The sequence below is a fragment of the Schistocerca americana genome, chromosome X, assembly GCF_021461395.2.
Source record: "Schistocerca americana isolate TAMUIC-IGC-003095 chromosome X, iqSchAmer2.1, whole genome shotgun sequence".
Taxonomy (NCBI): Eukaryota; Metazoa; Arthropoda; class Insecta; order Orthoptera; family Acrididae; genus Schistocerca; species Schistocerca americana.
The window spans coordinates 545,191,954-545,214,207 of record NC_060130.1 but is presented as its reverse complement, the minus strand read 5'-3'; the positions used below and the strand labels follow the sequence as shown (position 1 = coordinate 545,214,207).

Sequence of the window (22,254 nt, the reverse complement as noted above, 5' to 3'; positions counted from 1 at the left end):
CCCGATAGAACATATATGGGCCTAGCTCGGACATCATTTCCGTTCCATTGCCAGGACCCAGGATATTGACAAGTTGTTTGTAAATTTGTCTCAGATTTGTAAACGTTGGTGTAACATCACATTATCTCTAAACCTGTGAAGTTTCTTTTCATTTCCTTCTCATCTTCTGGGCGCGTCACTTTTTTTGTCAGGCAGATTATTTTTAGTTAGTTAGTTACAAACATGTAAACATGAAATGTAGGAAAGGTAAGGAAAGGGAAAGAATGGATTGTGGTAATGCAACGGTGAAAATTGAAAATTAGTGTCAGACCGCGACCCGAACCCGGATTTACCGCTTCTCATAAGCGATGCATTCACCGCTTCGGTTATCCGGACATGGTTCCTAACCTACTCAAATTTCCAACTTATCGTACGCTGCAATGCAACGTCCCTCGTCCATTACACTCAATATTCGCAAATCCTGCTTCCAGTAGGAATTGTGACGACATTTGTTCATTCGCACTGAAAGGAACATCGAGGAGTCTTTACCCTCTTTTCGGAAATGTATATATCGGAGATGCCCGACAGAACAGACACTACTCAGATATATACAATTAGTTACATGTTCCACAGATCCTTTGAACTTTTTTTGTCGAAGTTACGTGGAACAAGTGAGTTTACAGGATATGTATTTATGTTTAGTTTCAGTGGATGGCTACATGCTGGCCACCTGCAAGTTTATAAATGGCGCACTGACCTGAATTTAACATTAATGAACACATTTTTGGTCCTGTTCGTGAAACTAGACTTAAAGATAGTTTTTTTTACAGACAACCAGTATTTAAATGAAATCCGTTTATGGAATGGAAGGAATTAATCATCCAGAAGAAATTATTTTAGGCTAGATTTAAAACTTGCTTTACTAGGTCTCAGACATTTTATGGTACTAGACGAACAATGAAAAATTTTTGTTTATATATACTGAACTCCTCTCTCAGCCACAGACAGCTTTAATAAGGAGTTATAAAGGTCATTTCAGCTTCTATTGTTGTTGACTTACCAAACTGTGATAGTTTACTTATGACGAATCTCATTAGCGAATATATATTCCTTTTGTCATTTAAAATAACTTTGACGTGTGGTAATGTTACGGGAAAGTCTGCTTTCTAAATAGTGGGAAAATGTACATCAAAATTGTATAAAGAAGATTGGGCTGCCGCGCACCACGAGGAGGTTGAAGTAACGAAGAAAGGCAGCATGTGTCAGTCAGCCAGCAGTTACGGTGCACTGTGGTGCCGTTCTTCGTAACAACGTGGCCCTAAGGCAACATTTCGCTGACTTCATCGTGGAACAGACAGAATGACATAGTGCGACGAATGCAGCCCACGAGTTTGGTACTGCGTAAGCAGCGTTCCATATCACATGCACTGCTGTCCACAGTAGAGGTGGTGGTCGACCATGGTCACCTACAGCAGCAAATGATCACTACACTGTGTAGCAGGCAGGAAGGCATAGCACGCAATTTCATGCTGCACAGTGGCACAGCGACTGCATGGGGTGCTCACCTTTCCCGATGACCATTACGTTGTATTCTGTTGACACTGGCAAATCGACGGCACCGTTTGCGATGGTACTAAAAGCGCAGAGAATGGACCGACCAGTAGTGAGGTATAATCGTTTTGGTGAGCCAGTTGTTTCGGTGTGAGGAGGCATAATGGTGCAAGAGCGTACTAATCTCCAGACCTTTGAAAATATCACACTCACCCGTATGGCTTCACTGTACTCCTTGCCTATGTCTGCCTTCTCAAAGATGCATTCGGCCCTGATCGCATTTTCTTGTATGACAATGCGCGACAGCATCAAACAGCACAGGTAGAGGAGCTCTTGGAGCGAGAGGATATTAGACGAATCGACTGGACTGCGCTTTCCCCCGACTTAAATCCCATCGAACACGTGTGGAATGAGTTGGTGAGATCTACTGCAGGATGTCCACATGCACCAATGACCATCCAGCAGTTTTCAAACGCGCCAGTTAAGGAATGGGACGCCCTACTATAAGAACTGCTTAGCCACCTTGTGGCCAGCATGGGAGCATGCTGCAGAGCATGCATTGCTGTCACCACGTCCCGTGTTTTGTAATGCCAAGGGGACAATCATAAATCGTGGTGACTTCAGTGTAATTATTTTCTTCGAATAAAATTGTCATTTCTGTTTGTCTCTATGCGTATTTCTTTCACTTACCTGCTGCATCATACTGTAGTTCTTTCTATGTATGGTAAAAGTATCATCGAGCTATGTTATTTGGCGGTGAAACATCATGCGAAAGTTACTTTCATCCTTAAGTTTTGCACACCAGTGTATATCGACCCTCGTGGTTTTTATGGAGGTAAACAAGTTTTTGGTTGGTCCACTGCAGAAGATCAGTGAAGTTTTTGTAACCGAGAATGTCTTGACGGACGGCGCTCATAACAGCCGAGGCCAGCTGTGTGTGTAATCCCACCCGGCACTGACGGACATAATACAGCGCCCTATCATATGCGGTGCTCCCAAACTCCGATGCGATATCTGTTGAAAATAACAGCCGCTGGAAACATCTTAAGTTAACATCAGCTGCTTTATATGTCTCGTAAATAAGAAAATAGAGAAACTATCAATATCACACTTACTATGAATTGTTTAAATTACTGAATACAAACGAGTAAGATATTTTACACAGAGTACTGATCTAATAGTGTGGCTTGCGTTTCGTGTCATGTATCTGAGAAAAAATTTCCACTTACGAGATGGAGGAGAGAGGAGATTTGGGCTAGTCGATAATATGAGATGTATCGCTTGAGGTTTGGTGCAGGAGAGGATGTGACTGAGAGTATGGTAAGATAATCATTTCTGCTCTTTGCATAGTAGCCTTTAACCGTGAAAATGATCAGTGATACTTAAAGTATTCCACAGTAAAATGCTTGAGCCTTCCACATAAGTACTATAACAACCCCGTTAAATTTCGGTTACACGTTAAATCATTCAAATTTGAAGGTTGTTGATTCAACTAAATAATTAGGGATTGCAATTACGAACAACTTAAATTTGAACAATCACACTTAAGTTTTTAAGGGAAGGTGAACCGAATAGCATGCCTCATTGGCAGTACCCTTAGATGTACACTCTACGCTTGTACATCCTCTTCTGGCCTACTGCTGCCCGATGTGGAACCTTTACAAGGAAGGATTGATAAAGTATATTGATAAAGCTCAAAGAAGAGCTACTTGTTTTGAATTTTCGCGAAACAGGGGAGAAAGTTTAAATGATATGATAAGCGAGTTGGAGTAGCAATCATTAAAACAGGGGCCTTTTTCGTTGCGCCGAGATCTTTCTAGAAAATTTCAGTCCCAAACTTTCTCTTCTGAATGCGGAAATATTTTGTTAACCTCCACCTACATAGGAAGAAATGCCCATAGTGATAAAATAAAAGAAACAAAGTCACAAATTTTTCCCACGTGTCACTCGATAGCGCAAAGATCGAGAAATAGCCCGAAGTGCTTCTACGTAACCTTTGCGCAGTAGTCGTGTAGGTGAACAAGAGGTATTCGCTATTTTATCGGAGTTTTTACCGGCTATCGTTGACTATAGCAGATAACCGAAAAAGGGTGAAACGAACGACTGATGACTAAGAAATGTACAGGACAGACTCGTACATATTTTTGGTTTTCCTTAAATCACTGTAGTCATCATGTAGGCGGAAAGGGGAACTGATATTAATAGTACTTTCGTGTGGCAGTTCATTTTGCCACAGTGCATTCTTGATGGTGGTTTGTTTGTCTCACTAACTCGTCCTTGTCTGAAATTAACGTTACAACTCTGATTTGTGTGGTTATTCTTTAGTCCCATAGGAGAAAAAAGGTCTTCGTATGGCAAATACTTCATCCAAATTATGTTGAGTTCCCCTAAAACTTACAACCAAAGTGGCATCCACTGGATTCAAACAAAAAGATGAAACGTCTTCTCGAGCACTGGAAGGACGAACCGCAGTACCGTCTTTGCCAGTGAAATACACTCCTGGAAATTGAAATAAGAACACCGTGAATTCATTGTCCCCGGAAGGGGAAACTTTATTGACACATTCCTGGGGTCAGATACATCACATGATCACACTGACAGAACCACAGGCACATAGACACAGGCAACAGAGCATGCACAATGTCGGCACTAGTACAGTGTATATCCACCTTTCGCAGCAATGCAGGCTGCTATTCTCCCATGGAGACGATCGTAGAGATACTGGATGTAGTCCTGTGGAACGGCTTGCCATGCCATTTCCACCTGGCGCCTCAGTTGGACCAGCGTTCGTGCTGGACGTGCAGACCGCGTGAGACGACGCTTCATCCAGTCCCAAACATGCTCAATGGGGGACATATCCGGAGATCTTGCTGGCCAGGATAGTTGACTTACACCTTCTAGAGCACGTTGGGTGGCACGGGATACATGCGGACATGCATTGTCCTGTTGGAACAGCAAGTTCCCTTGCCGGTCTAGGAATGGTAGAACGATGGGTTCGATGACGGTTTGGATGTACCGTTTACTATTCAGTGTCCCCTCGACGATCACCAGTGGTGTACGGCCAGTGTAGGAGATCGCTCCCCACACCATGATGCCGGGTGTTGGCCCTGTGTGCCTCGGTCGTATGCAGTCCTGATTGTGGCGCTCACCTGCACGGCGCCAAACACGCATACGACCATCATTGGCACCAAGGCAGAAGCGACTCTCATCGCTGAAGACGACACGTCTCCATTCGTCCCTCCATTCACGCCTGTCGCGACACCACTGGAGGCGGGCTGCACGATGTTGGGGCGTGAGCGGAAGACGGCCTAACGGTGTGCGGGACCGTAGCCCAGCTTCATGGAGACGGTTGCGAATGGTCCTCGCCGATACCCCAGGAGCAACAGTGTCCCTAATTTGCTGGGAAGTGGCGGTGCGGTCCCCTACGGCACTGCGTAGGATCCTACGGTCTTGGCGTGCATCCGTGCGTCGCTGCGGTCCGGTCCCAGGTCGACGGGCACGTGCACCTTCCGCCGACCACTGGCGACAACATCGATGTACTGTGGAAACCTCACGCCCCACGTGTTGAGCAATTCGGCGGTACGTCCACCCGGCCTCCAGCATGCCCACTATACGCCCTCGCTCAAAGTCCGTCAACTGCACATACGGTTCACGTCCACGCTGTCGCGGCATGCTACCAGTGTTAAAGACTGCGATGGAGCTCCGTATGCCACGGCAAACTGGCTGACACTGACGGCGGCGGTGCACAAATGCTGCGCAGCTAGCGCCATTCGACGGCCAACACCGCGGTTCCTGGTGTGTCCGCTGTGCCGTGCGTGTGATCATTGCTTGTACAGCCCTCTCGCAGTGTCCGGAGCAAGTATGGTGGGTCTGACACACCGGTGTCAATGTGTTCTTTTTTCCATTTCCAGGAGTGTAGTTTCGCAAAAGGGCGGTTAGTATGTTGGATTGCTGTTTGTCAACCTCAGTTTCGGTTATATGAGACCAAAACTTTTTAGAATTTTATGCCAGATCGGTAGATAGAATTTTACGATGAAATTCATTGAAAGCTTCAAGCATAACTCTCCTTACGCTGATATTGGCGTCGTTCAGTTTTTTTTCTTCTAAGTTTTGGCCATGTTTATGTCGCTATGCTTTCGTAGCAGCTTTTTAAAACGGCTGTCAAACGACGACGACGTGTCTTTGCTCGGGAAATGCCGTACCTCTCTAAGGTATTATCTTTGTCCATTTATACTCAATAATTCTGGTTTCATAGGTGTCTGATGGTGACTGCTCAGGTAGTTCGAACTCTGTTTCTTGTTGCACTTGCTACATGAAATTACCTTCCTACCTTTCTTTACTTTCCTATTTACATTTCTAGTTAGTGATGTTAAATATCATTATGAGCAATCATTTCCTGTACTACGTTAGCAGAGTGGAAAAGTTCGGGTATGTATATAACCACGAAAATTAAGACGTTATCCTCACTACTCGATTCTCTGATTAACTAATCAAGGTAATTTTCCGATAAGCCATTTGAAACAATTTCCCTGTCCCATTTACCATTCAATCACTTAAATCTCCCAGTCTATGGCTCGCAACTTGGAATCCACCTTATACTATAACACGTAACCTTCTCCAAGTTTTCCCGCCACAACTGTTTTTGAGACAGGCGGTCTATAAAAGCGCCCGACTGGCATGTTGCCCGACTTTTAACACTTACCTTCACAGAAATTATTTCGTGTTCAGATTCTGTACTAACCTTACTATATGTTATTGTATTGTTTACGGTTGTATGCAGATCTCCGTCACCGGCGCCCAATCTGTCATGCTGTATATATTCCAATTGGAATCTAGAATTTCATCCAGTTTTCTGCCCCTAGAAATATGTGGTCATTATTACCGCTCATAAATTATAGTATTAGTTCTTGAACATTTCCATAGACTCACCTGGAATTAGATAATACTATAATAACATTGTAAATCTGCCATCTGCCATGACTAATATTACTCACTGCAATTAATGGGGCTCATATACTGCATACACTTCCCTCTCTGAAATGAGAATGTAACTAATCGGACAGGTGGAAAGATTTTTCTATCCCAAAAGCTCGTATATGCACTCCACAAGTACTCTGCTATCCTTATAGCCGCTTCATGTGTGTAGTGCATGTCTGACCTTTAAGAAGTGTCCTGCAGTTCTCCACCGGCAACCGAGGTCCAGAAATCCACTTGCAAAATCACCACAGAATCGCCTCTGCCTCTGGTTTATGCTTCTACCCGGTTCCAAGTCAGATGACCGCAATCGTTACTGGGAACAATGCTGCAAAATGATACTGGTCTTCCTCCAACGGCCTGTATGAAACAAGGCTGCTCTCTGAACCCCTAGCGACAGGTGTCATTCTCACCAACAGGAGCCACAGTTCTCAGGAAGATGCACCCAGTGCGTTGAATAACGGCGGACAGAACTCGTCCCACGTTTCAGATGAGATACACCGGCAAGAAGAGTGGACACTGGCCTTTCTCCCGACCTGCCTAATATTTCCTTAATACTCCGTCTCCACCTAAGTTGGAGCACCCGTGACCTGAAAACCCACCCGCCGCGTTTGTCTGGACCTTTAAGGAATTTCGGCCCCAGTTTCAACAGGTGAAGCATCCAGTGCTGGCCCAGATATACTTTCAGCAGTGGGCTAGACCTCAGACCTGCTTTAAGCCGTAAGAAGCAGCCGTCCAGCAACGGCCCACTTTTTCCTCCCATCCAGAGATTCGCGACCTTCCTACAGTTCGCCATTCACAATCTGGCGGACCCACCAAGTCAGGTGTATCGGAAGATGTTGCGACATCAGAATCCCAAACGGTGTTATCAGCATCAGAGATCGTACAATTTTCGCCCCATGTGACTCGACGCCACAGCAGCTCTGCCTGAAGCCTGTCAACCGTGGCCAAATCAGCTTTCAACGCCTTTTGCACAGCAGCCGATTTCCCCAGCATCCGTACACAACCGGCGTAATCCCTATCCATCTCTACCCTCGTTAGTCTATACAACGAGACGTACAGGGTGGTCAGAATCAGTCTGAAAAGCTTGTAAGTGTGTTGCAAGCTAGGCTGAGCTGAGAAATAAATGTTAAGAAAAAATTCGATATGTTGCTCCGTTTACGAGTTACTTAGCATCGAAGTTAGCCAGTCATGCCATTACGCGGGCAAATTCTTCGTTTGGTGCACTAAAACCGAACAAAAGAACGATACAAAAATTAGACATGGGACCGTAGTAAGGATCGAATTCGAGCCAAATGCTGAGCAGTCTCGTACGCTATCACGTACGCCACGGAGAGCAACTGACACTAATTGTATTCGGCTGGGAATGTTTATGGCCACCCGGTATAACGAATTCAAAATGGCTCTGAGCACTATGGGACTTAACATCTATGTTCATCAGTCCCCTAGAACTTAGAATTACTTAAACCTAACTAACCTAAGGACATCACACAACACCCAGTCATCACGAGGCAGAGAAAATTCCTGACCTGCCGGGAATCGAAGCCGGGAACCCGGGCGTGGGAAGCGAGAACGCTACCGCACGACCACGAGCTGTGGACCCGGTATAACGCTAACCCAAGCAGTCGCTAGGTGTAACAAAATGAATACTACTGCCATGCTGCTTCTTTCTATCATTACGCTGCATATGCACTACAAATGCTTTAAAATACGCAGACACTTAGAAAAAGCTAATAAAAAGTAGTCAACACAGATAGATACCATAATATTCAGCTCTTCACAGAAGCAAACGCAGGCCTGATTGCCGCGAGGGATTGGCCGAGCGGTCTAAGGCGCTGCAGTCATGGACTGTGCGGCTGGTCCCGGCGGAGGTTCGAGTCCTCCCTCGGGCATGGGTGTGTGTGTTTGTCCTTAGGATAATTTAGGTCTAGTAGTGTATAAGCTTAGGGACTGATGACCTTAGCAGTTAAGTCCCATAAGATTTCACACACATTTGAACATTTTTTGCAGGGCTGATTCGGGAACATTTGTCCACACAAGCGGCTCATGGTTTGTCGCTCCCCACCCCCTTTCTTCCCTCGTACACTTTCCCGCATGTCGGTTTTCGCTACTAATTGTGGTACACACTGTGTACACACATTGCACTTTGGCCCCCCTCTCAGCTTGACACCTCGGGCGACCACTACTAATTGTGGAACGTCCTGTGTAGCAATCTTACACTTGTGGCGCCTTTGGCACCCTTCTCAGCTGGGCTCACCAAATGGCGTCTTGTGTCGCTTGGGCCTTAAACCGGCTAAGGGCACGTAGAAAAACAACAAATTAAATGCTGTGCAGAAAGAGGTAGCGCTACTGCGGCCTGCGTGTGCTCTCGCAGCCACAGCTGGAGCCCTGTGTTAAGGGTATTATGAGACTCATCGTTGGGGATAATATGACCGTGGGATGGTTTAGGAGAGTATGATGGGTAAGTATAGACAGAGTTATCCTAGCTACTTGTATATTTGTGAAAGACGTACGTGACTTTATCTTAAACAGATAAATGGGCAAAAACGAGTGGAACAAAAAAAGGAACATGTAATGTCGTTACGTTTCTGTGAGATATTCTGATGAAGTTAACATCCGAGATTGTCACCTGAAGACGGAGCTAAGGAATCGAAACGCGTTACGACTAAAAAAAATATAATTTTTAGAGACTTTTTAAGAATTGTTTTGGCGGTTTAGTAAAGGACCGTACGCTCAGGTATAGGGAAGTGGTTACCGTTTTGCTTGTAGCTACAAAGTAAGTGCGAGCAGTTGGTGCTGGAATAGACGATGTTAATGAGAAACATGGAGTATTAGTGCCAAGCCTATGGGATGTCTCGTATAAGTCTAGGAGTTCATAATGAATGAGTAGTGAAGAGTGAGGAAGGGGCAGGAACTGATACGCTGTGACGCATTTGTGTAGGAAAGAGACCGTGAATGAGGAGGGTGTCATATGATTTAAATTCAACGATAGAATTTTGTGCGATCATCTATCCAAGACGCATTTAGGTTGGTACGGACAGATCGGTTTGACGTATCGTAGTAGATAAGGCATAATTCCTATTTTACTCGGTTAGAAGTTGTAGTCTACTCTGTCGGATAGAAAGTGAGAGAATCCACAAAGCTGCAGTGAAACGCCTCGCCGAGGTAATCTACCCTGTTAGTTGAACAGGACGATCGTAGGTGGTTGGGGATAAATTGTGTGAGTGAAAGTGGTAGGACGGCTTCATCGCCGATATGCAGCTTGAAGTGCCTACAGGCCAACAGAATAACAAGAGAACAGAGTGTCGACGCCCGCAGGCAGCACGGCGACAGCTTGCACCCACCTGAGCCAGCAGCAGCAGCAGCAGCAGGCACGCGGACGCGAGCGCGGGCGCAGCCATGACTGGGCAGGAAGCGCTTTCCGGCCAGCGCAGTTCCCAGCCCGCCGGAAGGTCTCGGCTCACTTGTGCGTGACAACTGTGTACGCACACACAGCCCTCTGCGGGCGTGGTCGAGCTTGCTTCCGGAGCACATTACCGCAAAGTGAGCGCCCATCTACCTCTGGGTGCATTGTCAACGTTTCACAAACCGCAGATCGTTTAATTTTAGTCTCATTTTCGCGCGTTTGCTGTCGGCTCCCATTGTTACATGACAAAAGTCATGGGATACCGATATGAACATATACAAATGGCGATAGTATCGGGTACACAAGGTATAAAAGGGCAGTGCATTGGCGAATCTGTCTTTTCTAACCTGGTCATACATGTAAAAGGCTTCCGACGTGATTATGGCCTGATGTCAGGAATTAACAGACTTTGAAAGCGGGTGGTAGTTGGAGTTAGACGCATGGAACTCTCCATTTCGGAAATCGCTAGGGAATTCAATTATCCGAGATCCACAGAGTCAAGAGTGCGCCAACAATACCAAATTTCTGGCATTACTTCTCACCACGGACAACGCAGTGATCGATGGCATTCACTTGACGGCCGAGAACAGTGGCGTTGCGTGGAGTTGTCAGTGCTAACAGACAAGTAACACTGCGTGAAATAACAGCAGAAATCAATGTGGGACGTACGACGAACGTATCCGTTAGGACAGTGTGGTGAAATTTGGCGTTAATGAGCTATGACAGCAGAAGACCGACGCGAGTGCCTTTCATAACAGCACGGCATCGCCTGAAGCACCTCTCCTGGGCTCGTGACCTTATCGGTTGGACCCTACACGACTGGAAAACCGAGACCTGGTCAGATGAAGCCGGCCGCTCTGGGCCAGCGGTTCTAAGCGCTTCAGTCCGGAACTACGCTGCTGCTGCGGTAGCAGATTCGAATCCTGCCTCGGGCATGGATGTGTGTGATGTCCTTAGGTTAGTTAGGTTTAACTAGTCTAAGTCTAGGGGACTGATGACCTCAGATGTTACGTCCCATAGTGCTTAGAGCCATTTGAACCATTTGATCAGATGAACCCAGATTTCAGCTGGTAAGGGTCCATGGTAAAATTCGAATAGGGCACAGGCCCCACGAAGCCATGGATCCAAGTTGTTAATAAGGTGCTGAGCAAGCAGTTGGTGGCTCCGTAATGGTATGGGCTGTATTAATATGGAATGGGCTGGGTCCTCTGGTCCAGTTGAGCCGATCATTGACTGGAAATGATTACGTTCACCTACTTCGAGACCATCTGCAATCATTTATGGACTTCACGTTCCCAGACAACGATGCAATTTTTATAGATGACAATGTGCCATGTCGCCGGGCCACAATTGTTCACAACTGGTTTGAATAACCCATTGAACATTTATTGGACATAACCTATAGGTCAGTTCGTGCAAAAAATGCTGCACCGGAACACTTTCTCAATTATGGACGGCTATAGACGCAGCATTTCTCAATATTTCTGCACTGGACTTCCAATGACTTGTTCACACCATGGCGCTTCGAGTTGCTGCACTACTCGGGGCAAAAGATGCACGATAATGGGAGGCATCCCATGACTTTCGTCACCTCAGTGTATATTCTTCAATGGCCATCCTCTTTGCTGAATCATTTTGCATACGACCTCTGATTTTCATCATTAAGCTCAGAAATGTTACACGAGTATCGAATTGTGGTTGTACAAAAGTGAGGTTAAAATTTTCATTAATATACTTAATACATTTCTTGTAATTTACTTCAGTATTTGGATGTTTTGCTTTGTGCAAATGAAACATTTTTTGCACATTTAGCCTGTCATCTAAAGAAACATGATTATCAGATCCATAATGGCTTGTGTAAACAGGAAATGATACTAGGTGATCAAGTACAGTTTTTACAATTTGGGGTGGTAGAGCGCGACTCCTTTTAACCGACTCCTCACGTATCATGTAGGTTCCGTCCCTCTTGAAGCACAGTCTGAGGCTTCGTCACTCGCCTCTCTGATATGCCAAATGAGTTAACAAAAGTTTTCTCACATACGTGGGTTGTTTGCTACTAACTGTACCATTACACCAGTAACTTAACGATTTTGGTTTTTCTACTGTAGAGTTCTGATCTGCTCTTCTTCCCTGAGTGTTCCCAACTGTTATCAACACACTTAAAAATGTATTTTGATCATCTTTCGTGTTGAATGTACTGAAATGATATAGTAAATCAGTCTGCTGCTCTTGGTTATTTTCTCAAAGTATTTAAATATACATCTGCAAAGAGAATCGTTCAAAATAACTTGCATTGTTGTAATAACAAACGAATCATTACTACTATATTATAGAAGTATTAATATGTAGGCCTATAACTTAGGAAGTTCTGTTCCACTAGAGCAAAATACCATTACATAGCTTCTAGGTTATATTACCTGCTGATTTGTCTGGGAGGTATAACTCTTTCTTGCATTATTAGCAAATACAATTCCTTTAACTCTTGCCTTTTTAATCACATTAAACTTATCCTTCTCGGGGTTTTTCTTTGTTTTCTTTGATTTTTTAACACTGCTTCTTGCTGGGGCCATATTAGCTAGGCGGGAAACGACTTTCGTTGATTCAAAATCAGTAGTTTATAATTCTTCCACTGGAGCCGCGATAATGTTCGTTATAGAACAGTACACATGTCCAGGACATTTGACACTTCTAAAATTAATTCAGCTGCATTCAGTAAAGCGACACAATTTTCTCACGTAAGGAGTAATGGACAAGAGTCCTTTCCATTCTGACACGATTCAGCTACCTTATGTTGATATGAACCTGTATATACCTCATTTTTGTATGAAATGGACATGTGAACTTTCTAAAACGAGAGATTCATTTGCAGCTGTCCGGCTAAATCAGTGATAAAGTATTACTAAGATCGTACATCGGAGTCATTTGAAGAAAAATTATCTCCTTCCCACGAAATACAGTTGAAAAGTGTAAATGGGATACGTTCTAGAAGCCACTTTTTCATAAAACGCAATTTTAGTGCTACTCTGTTCTCGGTACACTGTTACAAGTCCCTAGACTTGGTCCAAGCAATAATAACCATTTAGCTCCAGAAATAGACATTAGTGGTCATACACTGAATGAAGCACGTAAAGTTCAAAAAATGGTTCAAATGGCTCTGAGCACTATGCGACTTAACTTCTGAGGTCATCAGTCGCCGAGAACTTAGAACTAATTAAACCTAACTAACCTAAGGACATCACACACATCAATGCCCGAGGCAGGATTCGAACCTGCAACCGTAGCAGTCGCGCGGTTCCGGACTGAAGCGCCTAGAACCACTTGGCCACCGCGGCCGGCCACGTAAAGTTCCTTGGGATCCACCTAGATAACAATTTAAAATGGATTTAACACATGCATAAACTAATCAAGTTCAGTTCAGCGCTTTATGGCCTTAGAAGCACCTCCATTTCTGGTGATCTAAAAAAAAGAATTTTGATTATTTAATATATTTTACTCTCTGATTCCGCATGAAATTATCTGCCGGGCCAGTGCATCTTAAGTAAGTAAATTTTGTGTTCAGCAAAAGCGAGCAGCAATAGTATTGTGTAAATAACATAATAATACATCTTCCATAATACTTTTTAATTGGCTTGGACTTCTTAGTAGACTCCTACTGTCAAACAAACAACTGTCTACTGTACAGCGTGAACATTAATAAAACTGACAAATTGCAGGGACCGATTCCTGACAGGAAATGGTGGATAAAAGGTCCTATGAACATGTGCCCGGAAATGGTCAGTGTGCGTCCCAGAACACAGTACGGAGCTGCATCGCATCCGCGTCACAACAGATGTTCAAAGTGGTATGCATGGGATTGCAGATGGTGGTAGCGGTTGTCATGCAGGATACACATAATCGTACTTTGGCTTACACCATGTTGGCGGCCCACTTGCCTGAGGCATGTACTAAGGATCGTCTGAACATTCTGTAGATACCGTTCCTCCAAATCTGGCTCCACCTCCCTGCACTTTCGTCTGTCTGAAAGGATCCATGATCACACAAACGCCCAAAAAAGGCTTTAAATGGTGTGTGATATGGTTGGTGTCGATGAGGGTACTTGTTTTGGTAGCCTATAACCGTGCTGCCTTTCGACCATTTTCATCTGCTTGGCCGTACATAAACACCATCTCGGTTTGCTTCCGACATTAATGCCGGACCATTCTGCTGCTCAATCACACAGCCTGCAACACATAAGGAACACACGGCACGTGGTTAGAGGAGCTGCCACTCGTCAGCGCCATCTACTGTGGCAACGGTGCGTTTCCGGACACATATTCACGGGACTTTTTTCCTCTATTTCCAGTAAGAAATCCGTCCCTGTACTTGTAGTTTGTCAGTTTTATTAATGTTCACCCTGCACAAAGATACGCGAAAGTTCTACTATGCTGCTGGTCTGCATGAGACTGTTTAACGCGTTGCTATTGTAGAAACAAGATACTGAAGTTTGTGTGATGCGCTGTAGTTTCTCCTAAGTTTTTGTTCGTTATGTGTGATTCTTTCTTCACTTATGGAAACCACTGTGCTTGCTACAGAACTTGCTGTACACTTACTGGGATAGATTTCGACTGAAAGACTGAAACATTGAGTCTGCTGCAGAGCTTTAGTCATCAACGATTATAGTAACCTTACGTGGCAACATACACTTCATATTTATTTTTCATTGACACTATTTCGTGAGTCTTTATCGGAAGCATCTTATACTACAAATTTATAACAATATATACAGTGACTTATTTCCTAAGACAAACATATCTGCGTTTCTATTTGTCAAAAGTACCGAAAACCATCACGATCTATAGGCAATTGGCTCCAGCTATTCACTGAAAGATTCCTAGATAATTGTGGTTGTATCTAGACTGGTGCGTTATTTCGAACATCGCACAAATTCTTTCCTTCATCTTTGCACGGTCGTCTTATTTTGACGTGACAAGGAAGTCCATGGAGCTTATGTTTCTGTGTAAGTAGTTTGGTTCGAAGCATCGCTGAGCTCAGTCGCTGCAGTTCGTCTTTCTTGTTTGTTTCAGGTTATCGTTATGATGATCGCTGTCGTTACAGCATTTATGATTTGTTGGCTGCCATTGAACGTTCTCCTAGTAAGTATCCGATGATTTTAAGAAATAACATGTTATTCCTTCACACGACAATATTCTCCAGACCTAATGAGCTCTATGTTTAAGAAATAGTCTCTTAAAAATAGTAGTCTCCTTTAAGTAGGCATATTAGAGCATCTCCTATAACTGTTTACGTATTTTCTTTGTCTTAAACACACGTGTTGATGTAACATTTCAAGTATATTACTGATAATACATTGTCTTTTTTCCACACTCATAAATAAATGCTGATGAAAAAACGAAAGATATAGACACAGAAACCTGAAGACAGTTTTTGCACTAGTTAAAATCCACATGTTTCACCCACTACGCAGGAAATAATTCTTTTATTTTTTAAACGTAAGATGTTAGAGGAGAACCACCACCTCACTATATGTATTTTTATTTTCTGGTTATATCTAAATACTTCAGCATTTTTTTTATATCACATTCGCTTTTCTGTGCTATTTTGTCATAAACTGACATTTTGAGACCTTGACTATGTAGAAAATACAGGTTGATTCTTGCAAAGAAGGAAGCGGCAACCAGCCACTCCTGATAATGCTATTTATTTCCACAAGTAACACCGAAACTGGTTTCTAACCAACAGCTTCGTCTTCAGATGATTGTTCAGGTCTATATACGCTTTTTTTTTAACTTTCCATGATATTTCTTGATCTTTATTCCCCCTTGCGGTGTAGGATTCTTGGGCTGGTGGTACCCTACAATAGAAAACGATGTTGGAAACGATCTACTCTGTAAGGAAAAAACACACACACAGGCACGCCACGAAGGAATTATACGAATGGCACGGAAATCGATAGATCGGATGCACATGTACAGGCAACCAAATAATTACAGTTTCAGAAACAAATGGTTGATTTATTGAAGGAAAGAGCTTCACAGATCGAGAAAGTCAGTTACGTGTTGGTTCACTATGCAAGCATTTATCCGGTTTGGCATTGCTTGATAGAGTTGTCGGATGTCGTCCTTAGGAACATCATGGCAAATTCTGTCAAATTGGCGCGTTAGGTCGTCAAAATCTCCAGATCCTTGGAGAACCCTGCCCATAATGCTACGAACGCTCAATTGGAGAGAGATCCGTTGACTGCTAGCCGAGTTAGGGTTTGTCAGGCACGAAGACAATAAGTAGAAACTCTAGTCCGGGGATGCCGCCATTATCTTACTGAAATGTGCTTTCCATGAAGGGCAACAAAGCAGACTGTAGAATATCGTCGACATACCGTTGTGCTGCAAGGGTGCAGCGTATGACAACCGAAGGGGTTCTGCTGTGAAAAGAAATGGCATCCGAGACATTCGCTCCTGGTTGTTGGGTCGTATGGAGGACGACTGTTAGGTTAGTATCCCACCACTGTTTTGGGCGTCTCCAGGAACCTCTTCGGCGTGAAATCTCATTGACTGATGAGTGCAGCTTCGACATGGGCCCCCTTGACCAGCGAAGACGTGTCTGGAGACTCCCAGGACAGTGTTGGCATACCGGCCTGCCGTATGGCCCAACAGCCAGCAGTGACGGTCTGAGGAACCACTTCTTCTCATAGTAGGACCCCTCTGGCTGTCATGCGCGGCACCCTTACAGCACAGCGGTACGTCCATAATATTCTACGTCCTATTTTGTTGGCCTTCATGACGAGCCATCCTAGCTTACATTTCTGCAAGATAATGCCCGTCCGCAGTTTCTACTGCTTGTTTTCGTGCTTGTCAATACCCACCTTAGCCAACAAGGTCACCGAATCTTTCCCCAGTCGAGAACGTTTGGAGCGTTATGTGCAGGGCCCTGCAAAAAGGCTCGGGATTTTAACGCTCTAACGTTCCAATTTGACATAGTCTGGCACGATGTCCCTCAGGAGTACTTCAACAACGCTATCAGTCAGTACTTGCAGAAGAGCCAGAGATAGACAAACGCGTTATTGACTTGCTCAATTTGTGAAGATCTTTCTCTTGGATAAATCATCCAATTGTTCTGAAATTGTAATCATTTGTTTGTCTATACATGGACATCATATCTACAAGTTTCCATGCCATTCGGATAATTTCTACGTGGTGTATTGCTTTTTTTGTCTCAGAGTGTACTGAAACGTAACTACCCCAAATAAGATCAACCACAATATAAACAAATCTTTGAGGATTGGTTGTCTGTAGTTATATTTTACTTGCGTTGAAAATCTTGCGTCATTTTGTTGCAGTGTTGTTGCTAGTGTTCACGAAATACTGTAGAGTGTATGAAGTACTTTTTCGATTTAAAGCACCACGCACACATCAAAAAGATTTTGCAGCATGAGGAAATGTATACAAAGATGACGATATCACAAATACAAAAGTGTCAAAGAAATTCTCTCTCAGAAATACTATGTTCACTGATTTGACAGCAAAAAATTTACAAAGTGTAAAGGTTACTGTATATGCATTTTACATTCAATGACCATTAATTACAAATAAACTTAATAAATGTAGAAACCAGTTTGATAGGAAATGTTGCTTAATATATATGTAAATCTTGTGGTATACACAAGGAACAAAGTAAGAATAGAGCGAACAACTAGTCCAAATTGCAAATTTTAACTTTTTATGTATTCCATGACTAGTTTCGAGCCGAGATCCATTTTCTAATCATCCTACAGGGCAGAAAACCAAATCTACACTCAATCTATACAGTTATTACCAAATTCTTAAGCATATGCCAAAGATACAAAACATACCGTTTTAAACTTACATAACAAAATCGAAAATGGCATTTTCGAATATGTCAGAAATGTGAGGTGAACATTTACAGTGCATACAGATAAATGGCATTTTACACCCTCTGCCGTCGTAAGGAAACATCGGGAAGGGGAAACCCTATCACGCTATAGGAAACCTTTTTATTTATTAAAATGTCCTCCAATCACAATTCATACAATAACCGTAATAATGAACTGTTGTATTCTTGATAGTTGGAGCACACTTCATTATTCACGTATGGACCCAATAGGACCACGCGACGCACAATTCATCAATGTCACTTTTGGTGGTTGGCCTTCCTTTGTGCCCAAATTTGTTTCATCCTTTCTGAATGAAGTCTCTTTCTTTCATCAGACCACGGTGTTCCAGTCCGTTTTCTAATTTCCCTCTGACCAACTTTGCAAGCAAATCTCTTCTGCCTGAATGTTTTGGTTCCTGTAACGTCTGCTTGAGTTATACGGCCTACTTCAAGATCCTCCATAATCGCAGCGATCCATTTAATTGGCTCAGTTTTGGCCTTAAGTCTGCTTCCGTAGAATTCTCCTACTTGTTTTGTCGACCTAGTGGATGCCATTCTTTTAATGTGTCCATAAAATTTAAGTCTTCGTTTGCCCATGTCACCACGTGTGTCTGTGTATTCTTCTATTTCCTTACTATCATCAGGGTATCCTCCATTCAGAGGCTGTTGCACGCTGCGACTGTTACATTGACTTGTAAGTAATAGATTTCAGTTATCCGTTGTCCTTTGAAATTTTATTGGCAAATCTAGATTTCGGCTACAAATTAGCCATTCTCAATGCACTATCATTTTTGATCAGTGCATGTAATGCCTGTTGGTCGGGCGTCATCCACAGTTCATTGAATACTAACGTATTCAATAAACTGTGGATGAAGCCGAAGTCATCAGATGACCAAAACGGTAAGTCACACACTTCTGAAGGCTGTAAATTCAACTAAATACTTAGGGATTACCATTACAAATACCCTAAATTGGAACGATCACATAGATAATGTTGTGGGTAGAGCCAACCAAAGGCTGCGATTCATTGGCAGAACACTTAGAAGGTGCAACAGGTCTACCAAAGAGACTGCTTACGCCACGCTTCTCCACCCTATTCTGGAGTATTGCCATGCGGTGTGGTATCCGCATCAGATGGGACTGACGGATGACATCGAAAAAGTACAAAAAAGGATAGCTCGTTTTGTATTATCGCGAAGTAGGGGAGATAGTGCCACAGACATGATACATGAATAGGAGTGGCAATCATTAAAACAAAGGTGTTTTTCGTTGCGGCGAGATCTTCTCATGAAATTTCAGTCAACACATTTCTCCTCCGATTGCTGAAACATTCTGTTGGCGCCCACCTACATAGGGAGAAACGATTATCAAGATAAAATAAGAGAAATCAGGGCTCACAGAGTAAAATTTAAGTGCTCGTTTTTCCCGCGCGCCGTTCGAAAGTGGAACGGTAGAGATACAGCTTGAAGGTGATTCATTGAACCCTCTGCCACTTTGTTGTGAATAGCAGACTAATCACGTAGATTTACATGTAGATGAAGACAGACACAAAGTGGGTTTTTTTTTTTGCCTTGGTCCGGGACTGCTTATTCTGTGTTCGCAGCTGTCCACCATATCTGGTGGTATCCGCCACCTGTGAACTGTCCAGTACCCTAGATAAGGTCGGGTTCCTGGACTTTTATTTACAAATTCTTGAAGCCTGGAGGAGAACATTTTAATATATCCTGTACCCTGACAGGGCGCCCCCTTCCCGAGGTTTCCTTACGACAGCGGAAGAAGTAAACTGCCATTTATCTTTATGCTCTGTAACTGATCACTGCAGGTTTCTGACGTCTTGGAAAACGCCATTCTCGACTTTGTTATGTATGTTTAAAACGATATGTTTTGTGTATTTGGCATATGCTTAAGAATTTGGTAATAACTGTATTATGCATGAGTGCAGATTTTGTTTTTGCCCTGTAGGATGATTTGGAAATGGGTCTAGGCACGAAACCAGTCATAGAATGAATAAGAAGTAAAAATTTGCAACTTGGACTAGTTTTTTGTTCTACTTATTAACAGAAGTTGCAGACCCAATCTACTCCAGCATGCTGGTGGTTCGTAAACAAAATAATAGGTGATTAATACGTGTATTTAACTAAATAAATCCTGCGATAGCAGACATTGTATTACTATATGATTGCCAGTTGAAAGTTTAAATTAATTTGACAATTGTACGATGGTTTGCTGAAAAGTAATGGCACCGATTTTTTATGTGAAAACCTTTAAAGCTTTCTAAATAAAACAAACATTGTTAACTTTCTACATCTTTATTCTTCTTGTCTATCTATTCATTTCTCAACATACTCACCCTGGTGACGAAGACAATTCTCCCAACGAGAGACCAGTTTGTTGATACCGTCAATGTAAAAAGTCTCACTTTGTTGGCGGACCCACAACCTCTCCTCTTCTTGCACCGCTTCATCACTATCAAAGTGAAGTCCTCGAAGGTGTTCTTTACATTCTGGAGACAGATTAAAATCGGATGAGGCCAAGTCGGGACTATATGGAGGATGACAGTGAATTCAAAGTGGCGCCTTGTTCCAGGTGTCGCGGCACTCGTGTGTGGTTTATCATTGGCATACTGAAAGAGAGGTAACTCCATGTGCGGACGAACTTCAAACTCGAAACTCGATTACACTACGCTACTTCTAGCGCACAGATGCTGCTACGCTTGCGTCAGCGAAACAGGAAAGTCGACCTAATAAAATGTACCTGACACGTAATACCTCAACTGACATTGAGAACAGCATAAAAAACCCGGAGACATTACTTTTCAAAACTCCCCTGCAACCCTAAACTTATGTTCATAATATGTGCTAGGGTGTGGTAGACTGACCATACACGAGAGATATATTCAATCTAATTAAAGCAGATACAATATCACTCAATGACAATACTTGATCATTTATTGGCATATAGCCATCTCTATTCCTGTCGCACTAATGATATTCTCTACACTTCGCCGGCTCTGTATTTACCAATTTACTATTTATTGTATTGCCATTCGTTACTTACACTGTATTTTAAATCTTCTCAATGAAGAGACTGAGTTAGTCAATGCACCTTTTCTACAAAATTTCGTCCATCTATTGTTCAGTTCGAAACAGAAGCAAACACTACTCTCTTTGACAACTAATTGCAAACAGTGACTCAACATGAAATGCTCCACTAAAATTAACGGACTGTTCAGCCACACATTAATACAACTGTTAAATTAGATAAACTTTCAACTAGCCATCATATGAAAATATATTGTCCATTATCATAATATTTATTTATGTATACACACTAATATCTCTTCCCTTATTCTGTTCGTTACGTATATCATAAGATCTACATAGTACTGCATCATTTAAGTAAAATTTTCTATCAAATGGGTTTGTGCATCTATTTACTTTATTTGTAATGAATGTTCATTGACTATGAAATGCATATTATCTAACGTTTATTCTTTGTAAATTTTCTACTGTCAAATCAATTCACATATTATAATAACTCTGAAAGAGAATTTCCTTGGGACTGTTGTATTTGTGATATCGCCATCTTTGCATGCATTTCCTCATGTGCCAGAACGTTTCTGGTGTGTGTGTGTGTGTGTGTGTGTGTGTGTGTGTGTGTGTGTGAACTCTAGCAAACAACACTGCAACCAAATAACGGAGAAGTGAGAAGTTTCAACGTAAGTAAAATATGATTATAACAACTCATACTGAGTGATTTGTTTACAGTGTGTTCGATCGATCGTTATTAGAATAGTTACGATTAAATAGCTCGTTTCTAACATTGTTTCTTTGTTTTTTCTTTTTTTTTTTTTTTCACTGTAGAGCACCATCATCCCAAGAATCTTTCGCCACAAGGGGGAATAAAGAGCTAAAAATTTATGCAAACGTCAACAAAAATGTATATAGACGTGAAGAGCCGTCTGAAGATAAACCTGTTGGTTCGAAACCGGTAACGGTGCTATGTGTGTACATAAATAGTATTATCAATAGTGGCTGCTTACTGTCTCCGTCTTTGCAAGAAACAGTTTGTACATTTTTTCTTCGCAGTACAACAGGCCCCAACGTTATGAAGCCTATTCTCAAGAATGAACTGGGCAGACATAATTTTGTTGTTTAATATCGAAATGAAAACATCACCTTCAACTATTTCCCTTTTTTTAGATGTTTGATTGAGTTTTTATTTGTTTTTCGTTATAATTTATTTCTTCATTGGTTTCACGTAACATTATGAATGAATATCGGTATATAAAAAGAAAAAAATGGTACACTCAAAAGCACAAAAAGTGGCAATGTCTGAGATTTGAATTGTCTGTCATATTATAGAAAAGCTAATCACATTATAGGGTACACAGCATTGCTCATAGAAGTAAAGAAAACTTGTAATTGTAATTAAGGGAGTTACGCTTTATTGATAGG

The 22,254-nt window shown here is 42.6% G+C and overlaps 2 protein-coding genes across 2 annotated transcripts in view; one reads left to right on the top strand and one right to left on the bottom strand.

Annotated features, from left to right (window-relative positions):
- LOC124556539 overlaps positions 1-9,966 on the bottom strand; it is an 86,646-nt gene extending 76,680 nt beyond the window's left edge. The window contains exon 1 of the mRNA XM_047130493.1: positions 9,849-9,966. Coding sequence (XP_046986449.1) covers positions 9,849-9,905 — 57 coding nt within the window. The 5' untranslated portion in view covers positions 9,906-9,966. The remainder of the gene's footprint in view (positions 1-9,848) is intronic.
- LOC124556146 (serine/arginine repetitive matrix protein 1-like) overlaps positions 1-22,254 on the top strand; it is a 290,854-nt gene that overhangs the window by 184,524 nt on the left and 84,076 nt on the right. Inside the window, exon 2 of the mRNA XM_047130159.1 lies at positions 14,974-15,042. Within this exon, the coding sequence (XP_046986115.1) occupies positions 14,974-15,042 (69 nt within the window). The remainder of the gene's footprint in view (positions 1-14,973; positions 15,043-22,254) is intronic.